Raw genomic sequence first — 14,408 nt, 5'->3', positions numbered from 1 at the left:
TGAACAGAGCATAGTGATTAAGAGCAAGGACTTGGGAGCCAAGTGGTTCCAATCTCAACTCTGTCACTTAGTAGCTGTGTGATCCATGCCATGGCACTTGACCTCTCTGTGCCTCAGTTTTCTTACCTACAAAATGGGGCTACTAGTAACAGGTTGGTTAAGAGGACAAACTGAGTTAATAGGTGCGAAGCACTTAAAACTGTGTACATAGCACATAAGTGTTACATAAGGATTTGTTAAATCAGCAGATATCCTTGAAGGCTCCTTTCAGCAATGACATTCAGTGACTCTAGGCTGTTGGGATACCTCATCCGAGCCTGTCCTCTCCGAGAAGCACCCTGAATGTTGGCCCTTTATAGCCCCCCACTCAGACCCCCGAGTGCTCACTGGTGCCCTGTCCTTAGCTATCTCAGCCATGAGTTCATTACTGACACGTTCTACCCGCCAGTGAAATCAAGGACATCCCCTGGGAGAGGAAACTACCCCCTTCCGAGCAGTGACTTGATGGCTGGGTCTCTGACCCGGCTGACAGGGAGCTATTTTGGGGGCAGCCTGGAAGCTTCCAGGCAGCCAGGAACCCCATGAGTTTTGGGGGCAAGTGGGGGCTGGTCGGCTGCTTCCTTCTCTGAACTCAGGGCCCCACTGGATGCCGACTGCAGCTGCTCCTGTGTTGATAAGAAGAGAAATGGCGATTGGAGGCAGGTGCGGCCACCTCCTGGGGGGGGGTCAGGGAAAGGAAGCGGGGGGAGGGGGGAGTCTTTAATTAACTCAGACCCCGACTCCTCTCTGGAGCTCCCCTTAGGCAGGGGTGCCTTATCTTCTCAGCTCACCCAGATCTGCTGCTTCAGCGATTAGAGGGGGCCTTTCCGGGGGCGGGAGATGGGAGTCGTGACTGGGAATGTCGGGTGAGGTGTTATTTTTAAGAGTGTTTTGCCAGAGAACTTAAACAGCCAGCCGGTGGGTGCTTAGGAGGGGAGGAGGGGAGGAGGGGAGGTTGAGGTCCGCTGCCTGGATCAGGCACCTCTCTCCCCACTGAGGCAGAAGGAGGGTACGGGGTGGCCAGGGCCCCCTCCCCTGCAGTGGGTGCGGTGTGCAGGGCTGGAGGGAGAGACAGGGTCCTATGGGGCCATGCAGAAGGGGGACCTCAGAGTAGGATAAGATCCTCAGCGGGCAGACACCCTGCTGGAGGGCTGGATCCACTGCTGGTGAGACCCCCATTATTGTACCATTCCTCTGGGTTCTGTTGGGCCTCTCCTACCTCTTTTTTCCCCCAGCTTTATTGAGATGTAATTGACATATAACATTGTGTAAGTTTAAGGTGTAAAATACACGTAGATATTGCAATGTTTGTCACAATAAGATTAGTTAGAACATCCTTACCTTACCGTCTTGTTGTTGTCCTATCTCCTCCTTTCAAATGTCATGGGTCACCTCTTGGGAAGGCCCTGAATCCTTTTTGGCATGAGGATTTGGCAGATCTGAGAGGCAGGGCAGCCGAGAGGTGTGCCTCTACGCCTCCAAAGTTGCCATCCACAGAGCTTATCCCAGAGACCCCTGAATTGGGGGCTTCCCTGGACCCCCCAGAGCTTGTGGTCCAGCCCTAAGTCAGCATCCTGTGCTCTTGACATGGCAGTCTTCAGCTTGGCTATTAGAATCACCTGGGAAGCCTTTAAAACGTTCTAAGCCCAAGGCTTGGTCATTGATTTTTTTTTAACAGCTCCAGGTGAATCTAATATGTATCAATAGCAAGTGTTGCAAACTACTGCCTGGGGGTGACTGGCAGGTGCTGGGGGAGGTCCAACCTGGCATCTCGCCTCTGATTGGCTTCCTCCAAACCCCTCCCCATCACAGGTAGCATCATTTGTAATAACTGATGATAATGCATAATTTTTACCAACTTAAATGTTTCTGGTATAAAATAAGAAATCCATCAATTAATTAACCTTCCTCTTAGTGCAGGACTTTCCAATTTATAACAAACTTTCTTATCTATGACATCATTGGATCCTCAAAACAACCCATAATGGAGGTCTTGTTAAACCCATTTTTTTTTTTAATTTTTGGCCATGCCACATGGCTTGCAGGATCTTAGTTCCCCAACCAGGGATCGAACCTGGGCCCTGGCAGTGAAAGCACTGAGTCCTAACCACTGGACTGCCAGGGAATTCCCTAAACCCATTTTGTAGATGGAGAAACTGAGGCCCAGAAAGGGGCAAGACTTTGTCCAAAGCCACAGGCAAGTCAGTGGCAGAACTGAGGTTGGGTCCTAGGTCTCCTGACTCTAAGTCCAGTGCGTGGTCTAGATGCAATTCCAGTGGGCCCTCCTGCTGCCTGAATATTTGTCCATCCAGACGCAGCTACGGCTCAGACCGAGGCCCAGGCTGACCTCACCCAATGCCCAGTGGCAGGTGCTGTCTCCGGGGGCTGGATCCCCCATGGAGCCCACGCCCCTCCCTTGGCATTTCAGTTCAGCTGACTGACATGCAAATTAGTTTAATTATTTCTTCTTCTGAAGTAAATTATATTTTGCAGTAGCTGCAATATGTTGTGTCAGGCAAAATTACATTCAATATTTTTAAACTAATTGATGCAGCCTTGAGGAAGGCTGATTGACAACCCAGAGCTGAGCAGGCCCGCAGTCTTAACCGATTCCTAAATTAAAATTAAACGTGCTTCAGCCTGGTGCTTCCTCTCTGAGCTGGCTCACCATTAATCCGAGGAGGTGTCAGGTATAGCCCTGGGGGGCCGAGGGGCAGAGGAGGGAGGGCAATTCCTTGGGTGCCTTGGGAAGAGAGCAGGCTTGGGCGGGAGAGCTGCCGTGCAGTGTGTGCAGGCCCCTTACCTTCTTCGGGCCTCAGCGTCCCTTATGTATAACAGACGGGGGATTGGATCAGGCAATTTGAAACTGAGACTTCTGGTTTTTGCTGACTGTTACAGTTTGAGCGCCTCCTTTGTACCAAGAACACAACATTGAACAAGACCAACACGGCCTCTTGGTCTAGTGGCAGGGACAGATATCACTCTAGACTGTGATAAAAGTAGAGAGAAAAAAGTCCAGGACTGTGAGAGTATGAGGCAGGGGTTCCTAGGTTCCTACCCTGGTGAGGTGCAGGGATATTTGCCCTAGCGTAGGTGACGTTTAGGCTGAGATCCAACTAGGAAGTAATCAGATGAAGGGGATGGGAAGGAAAGTGTGCTCCAGGCAGTAGGAACAGCATGTGCAAAGGTCCTGGGGTGGGAGGGGAGGCTGTAGATAGTAAGATTCTGGATTCCTTCTAAGGAAGACCCCACCCCCTAGCAGTTCTTAACCTGGTGTCTGGACCAAACTGGACTTGGAGGGCTAGAGGCTGGTAGGAAGTGTAGGGGTGATGGGTCCTGGCCTGGTGACCCTGTTAGGGAACTCCTAGGGATATGCTCCTGCCAGAAGGACACAAGCAAACACATATCGAGCATCTGCCATGGGCCAGGGTCTGTGCTGCCTCATTTCATCCTGTCAACCATCGTGGGAGGTAGGGATTTGAATTATTGCCGTTTTGCTGATGAGGAAACTGGCTCAGAGAGGGTAAAGAACTTGCCCGAAGTCTCACAGGGAACCATCAATGGAACCTGGGTCTGGGTCCAAAAGGGGAGTCTTAACCATCAAATGGTACTGCCTTTCTGACCATCTTCAGCTGCCAGAATCCGACTTGCCTCAAGGCCCCAAACAAATGTCTCTGCCTGCTCCAGGAAGCTTTCCTTGACTGCCCTAGTCCTGGGCAATCAGACTATAAGCCCAAAACCTACATGCCCATAAGGCCCTTGTGATCTTCCTCCCTGGCCTCGTCCCTCACCTGGCTCTGCCTTTTCCTCTGCTCCAGGTTTCCTCCTTTCCCTCCTTCAGATCTTTGCCCAGATGTCTTCCCAGAGAGACCTCCCCTGATGACCTTATTTAAATTTGTTCCTTGTCATCCCACCAGCTACCCACTTCCCTGCTCTACTTTTCTCCACAGCACTTATCCAACACCCGCTATATTTTTACTCACTTAACTTGCCCATCATCTATCTCCCTCACCAGAAAGTAAGCAGAATTTTGGTCTCTTGTGTTTGCTGCTGTATCCCCAGCCCCTCTGTGCATGGCACACAGTAGGTGCTTAATAAAGATTTAGCGAATGAATGGATTTCACCGTCTGTGGCATCCCTGACTATGCTGGGGTGCTGTGGAGGTGACAGGGAGAGACTGAGACCTCTGGATGGACTAATTCTGTGAGGGTTTCACGCCCCCCCGCCACCCAGATCCCACCATCTAGGGAGCAGTCAAGCTGTGTGACCCTCTTCCTGCCTCTCTCTCTGGACCAAGCTTTTCTCATCCGTAAAGCAAATGGAGCTGGACTCTGAAGTTCTCCTTGGCTGTCACAGAGAAAGTCAGAAGCCCACAGAGAAAGAGAGAAGTGGGGTCGCAAGAGTGGGAGTGGGAAGGAGAGTGAGAAGTGGGGAGAGGGGGGAGGAAGGGAGGCAGAGAGGTGGGGGGCAGCTGGAAGGTACCTCCTTGCAGTGCTGCAAGGGTGGGAGGAGCAGAGCCTGGACCCTCTTCTCCACCGTCCCCTCAGCGCCTCCCTCCTCTCGAGGGAATTAAATTGCATCCAAACACCAGGCTCTGATTAGCGCTGGCCAGCTGGGCAGGAAGATTTATCATCCCAATTACAAGCTGGCCAAGACAAGCAGGCAGGACGGCGAGGGGGGCTGGGTGAGCAGGCGGGAGTGCTCCAGGGGAGGGGCGTCAGGGCTGCCAGGGGCGGTCGCCTCGCACTCCCTGCCCCGTCCCCACTCACCTCCAGTGGGAGCATGAGGTTAGGGTGCCCTTCTCTGTTTCTCTGATTATCTGTTTGGCTTCCACGTGGAGACTGGAGGTTTGACCTTGTTGGGGTGGGGATGTTTGGTCCTCTGAAGGGTGCAGGAGGACTTCTGGGTAAAAAAGCAGCCCTGGAATTGGGGGGTGGGGTGGGAGAAAGTTTTCGTCCCTAGGGCTGAGTTGGTCCTGATACTCTGGGCTGTCTTATGAGACTCCATGGACATCACAAAAATCTTTGTTCCTGGTGGCATCTGTTAAGTACCTAGGTGGCACAGGATCTCGGGAGTTACCCAATCCAAGAGGAACCCAGGCCTCATTTACACACCTCTGGTGACGGGGAGCTCACTGCCTTCTGAAGCAACCCCTTCCATGCAGGGCTGTGCCAGGCCTCTTCCCCAGATGGCACCACAGTCAGCCTCCCTGGCACTTCCTCCTGCCCGTCCCCACCCTGCCCTGCGCTCTCAGCACACGTCCAAGCCCGAGTCTTCCTGACAGCCTCCATCTGTTGCCTGCTCCGGGCTGCCCCGCTCCTGTCCGCCCTCCCCCACCAACCCGAGTGAACGCTGGAGACTGCACATCTGACCATCTTCCTCTTCTGCTCTAAAGCCTGCACTGGCTCCCTGTCGTCTCCAGGAGATGTCCGGCTGCTCACAGGACATCTGAGGTTCTTCCTGTAGAGGCCCAGTGAGCTTCTGCACACTCACCTCACCCCACCTACTCCAGCCATTCTCTGGCTCCAGCCTCTGGCCACACCAGTCTCTCCATTCTCAGAATGGACAGGGGTCTTTCTGCCGGCCAAGGCTCCAGGCCTGAGCATGTGGGGCTCTTTCTGCTGGGAGCTCCCAAACCCCCTTTCCTTAGCCTTTGAGACCCAACTCAGATGTCCCCTCCTCTGGGAAAGTCTCTTGCCTTCTCCTCTAGGGGGGCAAGTCCCTGGCTACACCTCCTGAATGCCCACCGCCCCCTTCCTTGCACTCTGCGTTGCCACTGACAGTTGATGTGTCTCTCTCTGCCCACCTGTGAACTCCTGAGGTCAGTGGCCAAGACTTTTTATCACCAGATCCCAGTGCCCGGAGCAGGTGGGTGACAAGAGGCCCTCAGCAGACACTTTATATAAAGCATTAAGCACAATATCTGGTATATTGTGAGCTTCAAATAAATAGAAGCCACTGTTATTAATAGTTAACAATAGAGTTATTATCCTTATAGCTATCCAATACGGTATCATTTAATAGATGAGAAAACTAAAGCAAGAAGAGGGGAAACGACTGCCCAAACTCACAGCTGGGAGCCATGCCACTAGAAGCAGTTTTTCTCCATCATGTTGCCCTGCCTTCCTAACTGGGCGGGCAAGCCCATTTATCCATCCATTCAGGAAATGTTTATACACACCTACTGAGTGCCAGGCCCGGTGTGAAGGCTACAGATACAGATGAGACCCTGCCCTCATGGAAGGTATTGTTTCCCGGGGAAGAGAGATTAACTAAGCACGCACACGAATGCATATATAAATCATAAAGCGTGCTCTGTGGTATGAAGGAAAAAATCAGGGGGCTGTAAAACCGTGACTTGGCCTGGGGTGACCCAGATGGGGAAGCTCTAGCTAATCTGGTTAACTCTTTGCTGTCCGGGGCAGCTAGAGACCACCCCTCCAGACCTGGAAGAGGGGGCCGGATGCAGCCCCCTGACACCGCCCACTCCAGCACTGGCTTTCCAAGTCTCCCCCCTCCACCCCGCCATCTCTTTGAAGACTGTCCCTTTACAACTGCCCTTTCCACTGAAGGATTCAGACACAAATTGTACTTTAAATTCAATATCGGTCATTAATATTTCATGATTACAAAACGTTAAAGATAATGTCAGTGGAAGGAGCGTCTGCATGGGCAGAATGGATGACTCAGAAGTTTGGGGAGGGGGGAGCCGGCATTCTAAGTGGTTCGGGAGTCTTTGAGGTAATCCGGTGTGACAGGTGGCTGCTCCCGGCTGAGTGCCGCATCCTCCAAGGTGCTGGCAAAGCTCAGCTGCTGTGTATAAATATTTCCCCTCTGATTCTTGTCACCTCATGTTTGTTACACCCGGAGCAGGCGGGGCACCGTGACCCCACCACCATCCCGTTTCTGAGGAAGCCAAATGGATGCTTCAGCAGGAAGGCACGGGTGTTGCACTTGGGGTCCCGGCTGGCTGCTGGGAGCCCTGGCCCTGCATGGACTTGCTCTGTGACTTCGGGGCCATCGCTGTTCCTTCCTGAGCCTCTATTTCCTTGGCTGTAAAGTGGGGATAATAATTTGTCCTTGTCTCACAGAGATGGCAAGAAGCCGGAGTGGGTGGATTATTTGCGACACTCCTGGCTTCGTGCCTGGCACCAAAGACATATGACTTGAGGGGCATCTGGGTGACAGCGGGCTGTGCAGTCAGACAGGCTTGCGCCGGGAATTTGGACAAATGACTTCACCTCTCTGAGTCTTAGTTTCCTCATCCACACACTGGGGATAACGGCAGAATCAACACCTGATAGGTGGGACGATTCAATGAGCACAGCATTGTAAAGTGCCTGGCACAGAGCTGGTGCTTAAGCCAAGTGCACAGAGTCAAGATCGATAGATACCATTAACTGAGAGCTAAGTACTAGGCTAAGTTCTTTCCATGTATTATCCTATTTAATCCTCCCACCAGCACTGTGAAGTGGGAACCTTTCATTTTCCCATTGATTAATATCCTCGGTGAGGGTTGGGCAGGGGTTGTGAATTGCAGCTCAGAGGGGAGTGATCTCTAGCCCAGTGACCAGTCCCTTCCTTGCAGAGACTCATCTCCTTCCCCAGCTCAGTTGCTGGGGAGGGTTGGGGCTTGGGGTGGGGTCCCGAGAGCAGAGTACCAGGAAAAGGGAGGCCACGTAGCAAAGCTGTGGAGGAAACCGGGAACACTTGGTCCAAATCCCGGTTCTGCCACCGCATGTCCTTGGACAAATCTCCTAATGATCTGAGCCTCGATTTTCCCATCAGTAAAATGGGTGCTGCTCTGTAACAGATCATGATCAATAAAGTACGTGCTAGAAAGCATGGAGCTCAGTAGCTATTAGGTAAACATTGTAAAATGTTTGTGGGGGACAGTCCCCCGGACACGCTCTCTCCTGTGAAACGGCAGCACTGCAGACTTCGTATGTGGCTCTAGCTGCTTTCTGAAAGAGACTCGCTGGGTAGAAGCACAATGCTTAACCCCAGAACGGCCTTGCTAGTGGTGGGCCTTTGGGTGGTGTGACAGCTGGTAGAGGAGATGTATCTGGGGGTAGGGAGAGGAGGCATCTCTGCCCAGCAGCTGGGCCAGTCCCCATGGTTGCCCAAGGGGCAGGTTCAGGGAGGTAAGGAGGGGGAGCTGTCTTCTTTCCAGTCCAGCCACCACTTCCTCTCCAGCCACCTTTGTTATCTCCCTTTCATGCGGTGGAGAAGTGGATTCAAAGGCTCGGGAGCTGCAGGCCCTGAGGTTTGAGCCAGCTTTGTATTTTCTTTTAAACCGAATTTGAAAGAGAGAAAGAGACGAAGGGAACTTCAGCCTAGGGACTTCCTTGGCTGGAATGGGCTGGTGGGGCCTGGGAAGTGGGAGGCACCAGCAGGAGGAGGAGGAGGAGGAGGAGGAGGAGGAGGAGGAAGGCCACCAGGAGGCCTCGAAGGGGCAGGAGGGGCTTGGGGCTGAGGTATGCAGAGGGGAGTTTGAATGGCGCCCACCCCACCCAAGGCTCAGAGACTCTGAGTATTCCTATTGTCACCACTGCTTCCTGGAGGTTTGCTGGCTCCTGAGACCTGGAGAGCTGACAGGGCGGGGGAGCTTGCAGAGCAGGTCCAGGCAGGGGCAGCGGCAGCATTGCTTTGGTTGTGGAGGAGGCCTAGAACTGCCCTCTCCCCACTCCCGGGGTGCCGTGACCCTCCACGCTCTTAGCTCCTCACCTCCACGGCCTGACTTGTCTGGACCCCATGTCCCAGGGCCCCCTCTTTCTCTCTCAGCTCACACTCCTCCCCAGCTGCGCCAAATTGCATGTCTCTCTCTCACACACACACACACACACACACACACACTTCCAGAAACTCAGGCCAAGCACCTTGGAGTCATCCTTGACCCCTCTCTATCTCTCCTCTGTACCATCCCATCAGCAGGTCCTGTGGGCTCTGTCTTCAGCCTGTCTCCCAAAGCTGACCACGTCTCACCATTAACATGGCTAATCATCCTGGGCCAGGCCACTGTCTCATCTTCTGGGCACTGTCGCATGTAACTTCTGGCTGAGCCCCTGTTCCCCCTCCACGCCCCCGCCCCTCCTCAGAGCTCCCAGTCTATTCGCAATGCAGCAGCCAGAGGTATCACGTCAAGCAACCTCCCTCCTCTACTCAACACCCCCCAGTGACTCCCACCTCATTTGGAGTCAAGTCCAAAAACCTTGCAATGGCTGACCACTTTGCCCCTCACCAACCACACTGTTCTCCTTGCTGTTCCTCCAACGCTAGGCAAACTACTACCTCAGGCCCTTTGCACTGGCTGTTCCCTCTCCTTGGAACACTCTTCCCTCTGACGGCGGCATGACTCCCTCACTTTACTGAGCTCTCTGTTGAAATGTCTCCTTTTCAGAGAGGCCTTCCCCTAAGAGAAACAATCCCCTCCCGATCCCCTTCCTCTGCTTTCTTCTTTCCCAGTTTCTTGTTAGCACTTAGCATCAGCTGACATGCGTACACCCTTTCTCTCAGTTTGTTGATGGTCTAGCTCTACCCCATGGAGAAAGGAGTTTTTCTATCTTGTTCAGGGCTGTATCCCCAGCCTCTAAAAAAGGGATTGGTGTGTAGCAGGTGCTCAATAAATGCTGAGGTAAGAAAGCCAGACCCGAGACTGGCCCTGATTTTTTGGCTTGGGAACCTTCCCAGATCTTTGTTCCTGCGGGTCAGCTTCTGCTGACCACTGCCCCACCCCAGCTTTGCCCAGTTTCTTACTCTTTGTCCCGCCCCCAGCCTTTGGCCCCTCCTCCCTGGGCTTTGCCCCGCCCCAGCTCCACCCCTCAGTCATCGCCCCTCCCTCCCATATTCACCCCGCCCCCTGGCTCACCCGCCTCCATGGCCAGCACAGTGATGTTGTGCCAGCCGGCAGTCTCTCGGTCCAGACCCTTGCCGGTTACGATGGCGCCCGTGTCCGCATCGATATCAAAAATCTGGTCCAGATCCGAGTCGCGGTCAATGGCGTACCTGAGGGAGGCAGGGCGGGGCTGATTGAAGGTGCCCTGGCGCCAGTGGAGCCTGTGCCCATGTCCCTCCACCCTACCCGCAAAGAGGAACCACCTGCCTGGGAGACACAAGAAGCAGAGGAGTGGAAATGGATCTGAGTTTGCATCTCAGCTGCACTGGGTACCTGCCATGTGACCATGGGCAACCCTCAAGCTTTCTGAGCCTCAGTTTCCTCAGCTGGGTAATGGGGCTAATGATTTGCGTCCCACGGTCTTTGTGAGGGCTGGAAGAAGGCAAAGGGCCCAGCATAGAGTTAGCACTCGCGGGATATTTGATTCTTATCTTTCCGTAAGAGGTGACCCTAGAGCTGGGCTTGAGAAAGGGCCAGGACGGCATTCCAGGCAGGGGGAACAGAAGCTGCAAAGGGCGGGTGAGAACCGTACGGGTGAGAATTACTTAGGGAATGGCAAATGGTGCAAAAACGGCCAGAACTGGGAAGTGGGGAGGAGGAGGCATCACAACAGGCAGAGTGCAGAATTCAGGGGGCTGAGTGTCCTGGGGCGCCAAGGGGGATTTTGAGCAGGAGAGAGTGGGTCGGCTCTGTAGCTCTGAGGCTCTCCGGAGGCCCCAGACAGGGCACACGGGCTGAGCGGAGGCGGCGGGAAGGGATCTGGGGGGATGGCCGCCGGCCCCTCCCCGCCAGCGTAGCACGCCCGTGCTAATCTGCGGCTTTTTAGTTGCCGCGTGAAAAAGCCCTTTGTTCCGCCTTCTTCCCCGGCCTTTGTGCGGCTGCTCCAGGCCTGAAAGGCCCGTGTCCAACACATGTCTCGGGCGGCGGCGGCCCAGAGAGGCCCCGCCAGCTCTGCCCGCCGCTTCCCGACGCTGATAATGTGGGAGGGGGTTGCCGCCAGGCTGCGCGGCCGACGAAGGCCACTAATGCCTAGCAAGGGCTCTTTGTGAAGCGGGGACAAAGGAGCGTGGTGGGGCGGGGCTCCGCCCCAGCGGGGCGCCCCTCCCCGCTTCCACCAGCAGAAGGAAAGGGGCCCTTCCCCCATCTTCCAGAGCAGGGAAATTGAGGATACCAGAAACACCCTCTGTGGGAACCCGAAGCCCTGAGATGACCCTTCAGTGGGGCCTTGGCTGCATTACCAAACCTCTCTGGGCCTCAGTTTCCTCATCTGTTGAATGGGGATAATGATGTCCAGTGGGACTGCACAGATCTGGGAGCAGCTGGAGCTGGCTTTGAATCCTCTGCTTCTTATTCCACCTGTGTGACCTTGGACAAGTCACTGGACCTCTTTGGCCTCTGTTTGGTTGTCTGGAAAATAGGGTGATTCATACTCACCTCACACTGGTGTGGGTTAGAGGAGGTAATTCATGGAACTGGGCAGAGGTGACAGCCCTTATTCTTTTCATATTCACTGTTGTAGTGGAAGTGGAGGCTCGTGTCAAACTGAAAAGGCCTGGGCACGTGGGTGTAGTGGGCATTACAGCCCATCTCCTGAGTCCCTAGTTTATTGCCCCTTCCTGTCCCTAAGCTGCTAAGCCTATATTCTCCTTGGCCCTGATCAGCCTGGGTCCTCCTGACCTGGGTGAAAGTGTGTGGGGAGGTTCAGATCCAAGATGACAATTCCTCTCACCGGTATAGCACTTAGCAGTTTGTAGCTTACTTTTCCTCCAGCCATCCCTCCCTTCGTTCCTTTATGCCTAAACATTAACTGAGTGCCTTCTCTGTGCTGCTGTGTGCTAAGCCCTGGGGATAAAATGGCAAACAAGACAGACGACGTCCCTCCCTGCCTGGCATCTTGTGAGGCTGATGTGATCTCACCCCATTTTGCAGATGGAGACACTGAGGCTCAGAGAGGAAACTTGCCAAGCTTAGGGCTGCCAAGTATGGTTGTGCAGGTTGTGTCCTGCACAGAGTTACCAGGCTGAAGAGGGGAAGTGGGGGTGAAGTCCAGCCAGTGTTCTGCTTGCCCAGCCATGTGTCCTAGCCCAGGGAGCATCTTCTCAAAAGGCGACTTTTTTCTTATTTACGAAAGGTGCCATACGGGCTAGTGATAACCCTGCCCAAGGTTGCACAGGGACTGTCACAGAATTGGAATCTGTACCCCAATATGGGCCTCTACACCCAGAGTTCTTTCTAGCGCATTGAACCATCCAAAGTGGCAATGCATGGAGTCTCAGGTTGCCTTTGCCCCAAGCCTGGCCTGTCGGATGTTTGGGTCCAAAGGAGGTAGAACCAGACTCTGAGTAGTGTCAGCTCAGCTGGAAGGAACCGTGGAGACCTCCTCCTGATTTTACAGGTGGGAGAAGTGAGTCTAGAAGAGAGCCAGGGGCATGACATAGCCTGGGGCTCCTGATCACCTGGTCAGGGCTGGGCGTGAGGCCGGGCTGGTGGGAGGATGCCCACCGCCTTCTTGTTTCTCCTCCCCTCTCGGCTCAGACCTGTTTGCTCTCTTCTCCCTCCTCCTCGTCCTCCTCCTCCCACTTATTCTTTTTTGTTCCCTCCTGGAGGGGAAGGGGGGGCTGGAATCTAAGTGGAGGCAGCTGTTCCCAAGGCCATGGGGCGGGAGCCGCGGGGAGCCTCCATTAACCAGCTAAAGACTTGGGGCTGCAGGTCAGTGTGGCTGCCGAGCCCAGGTGGCTTTGTTCCAGCTCAGGGAGCCAGTGAGTGACTGGGAGGGAGGGGTAGAGGGCGTGGTGTGTGGCAAGGAGTGTGGCCTGGCAGACGTGGGGGCAGCGGGGGATGCTCGTGTACCCCTCACGTGTAGGTGCAAGAGTTGTGTGTCTGTGTTGTGGGTGGAAACTGTGTGTGACACTGTGTTGCAGTTGGAAGGTACAACAGGCAGCCGCTCAGCCCTGGGTCTGGCTCCTCGATGTCCCCGGACAAGTCACTTCATCTTTGAGCCTTAATTTTCAGCAAAATGGAACCGATTTTACTCCCACCTTGCAAGTGGTTGGGAGGATTAAGTGCCTAGCTAGGGGATAGGTGCCTAGTTGGGTTCCAGGAAAATGACTCCCTGAGTGAGAACTATTGTTATTCTAATGAGCGTTCCGAAATGTCTGGTAAGGGGGACACAGGTGACCCTTCAACCAACCCAGTGTGTGGTCTGCGTGCCTGGGGGTGGGAGGCACCATGTATGGACATGGCAGCATTGCCAGCGGTCTGAGAAGGACAGGAGGCATCTGTGGTCTAGAAGGTTCTGCTCAGTTCTCACTGTCCTACTTCTCATTTGGTCAGCCAGGATCTGGAGGGCAGGAAGGGGAACAGCAGCAGGTGTGGGTAGAAGAGTGCAGTGACAGAGTGTGGGTATGTGTCTGCTAGTGTGTGTGTGCGTGTGCACATGTGCAAAGAAAGCCTGGGAATGACAGTCAGGAGTGCAGATCTGGTGGCCATCTGGCTAGGTTTGAAACCTAGCTGTGTGACCCTGAGCAAGTCACTCAACCTCTCTGGTCTTTGGTTCCCTCTTAGAAATGGCGCTAATAATAATACCTACCTCACAGGGTGGTTGTGAGGATTAGACAAGTACTACCAATAAAACACCAATAAAACACTTTTAACAGCGCTGGGCACCTACCACATGACGTATGAATTAGCTCTTATTTTCATTTGCTCAGCAAGACTTTGTGACAGGCCTGTGTAAGGGCTTCACATGCACGAGCTCCTCCAGTCCTTGCAGATAACCGTCATCACTGCCGCTGCCATTTTACACATGAGGAAACTGAGGCTCAGAGAAGCCAGGTGCCTTGCCTTGGGTCAAAAGGGCTGGTTAGTGGCAGAGCCAAATTCCCAAGCCACGTCTGTCTGTCCAGATTTCCAGATCTAACTAAGAGCACCCTCCTCAGGACCAGCCAGGTATACCTGTGGGTGCTCCCACACCCTGGGAACAGCACAAAACACTGCTGTTGTCAAGGTCAGGGTGAGAGAAGTGGGGAGGGTACTTCTTCCTGCCTTGAGTGCCCATGTGGGTTTTCTCCACATAAATATGTGCATATATAGCTCACACAGGCATGGTAAATATGAAAGTCTGCAGATTCATGTGTATCCAGGCTGCCCGGTGCTCCTGTGTCCGGGCTCGTGTACGTACACGTGTACACGCAGCAGGCTGAATGATGCGGCCCCCACCTGAGCTACTAGTGGGGGAAACTCCAGATGCAAAAGGGGCTGCTCCCCTGACCCAGGGATTCTTCTCTGCTCACCCCATTCTGTCTTCGACTCTTTCCCCTCCCCCTAACCCTTTTAAAGCACACACTCAAAGCCTGCACATGACACCTAGAAATTTGTGTGTGGTTAGTTCTGGTTGCAGAATGAAGGGGAGAAACAGGTGTACAGAGCACCGAGGAAAATGGTAATGTTCATTTCCTGAGGACCTGTTATGTAC

The 14,408-nt window shown here is 53.9% G+C and overlaps 1 protein-coding gene across 3 annotated transcripts in view; it reads right to left on the bottom strand.

The window, feature by feature from the left end:
- CDH22 (cadherin 22) overlaps nucleotides 1-14,408 on the bottom strand; it is a 123,660-nt gene that overhangs the window by 11,975 nt on the left and 97,277 nt on the right. For all 3 annotated transcript variants that reach the window (XM_082359461.1, XM_082359462.1, XM_082359463.1), the window contains one exon: nucleotides 9,908-10,044. In XM_082359461.1, the coding sequence (XP_082215587.1) occupies nucleotides 9,908-10,044 (137 nt within the window). The remainder of the gene's footprint in view (nucleotides 1-9,907; nucleotides 10,045-14,408) is intronic.

Source organism: Balaenoptera borealis, assembly GCF_965194805.1.
Source record: "Balaenoptera borealis genome assembly, chromosome: 16".
NCBI classification, from domain to species: Eukaryota; Metazoa; Chordata; class Mammalia; order Artiodactyla; family Balaenopteridae; genus Balaenoptera; species Balaenoptera borealis.
The sequence above is the reverse complement of the archived record's forward strand: the minus strand, read 5'-3'. Positions and strand labels throughout refer to the sequence as shown.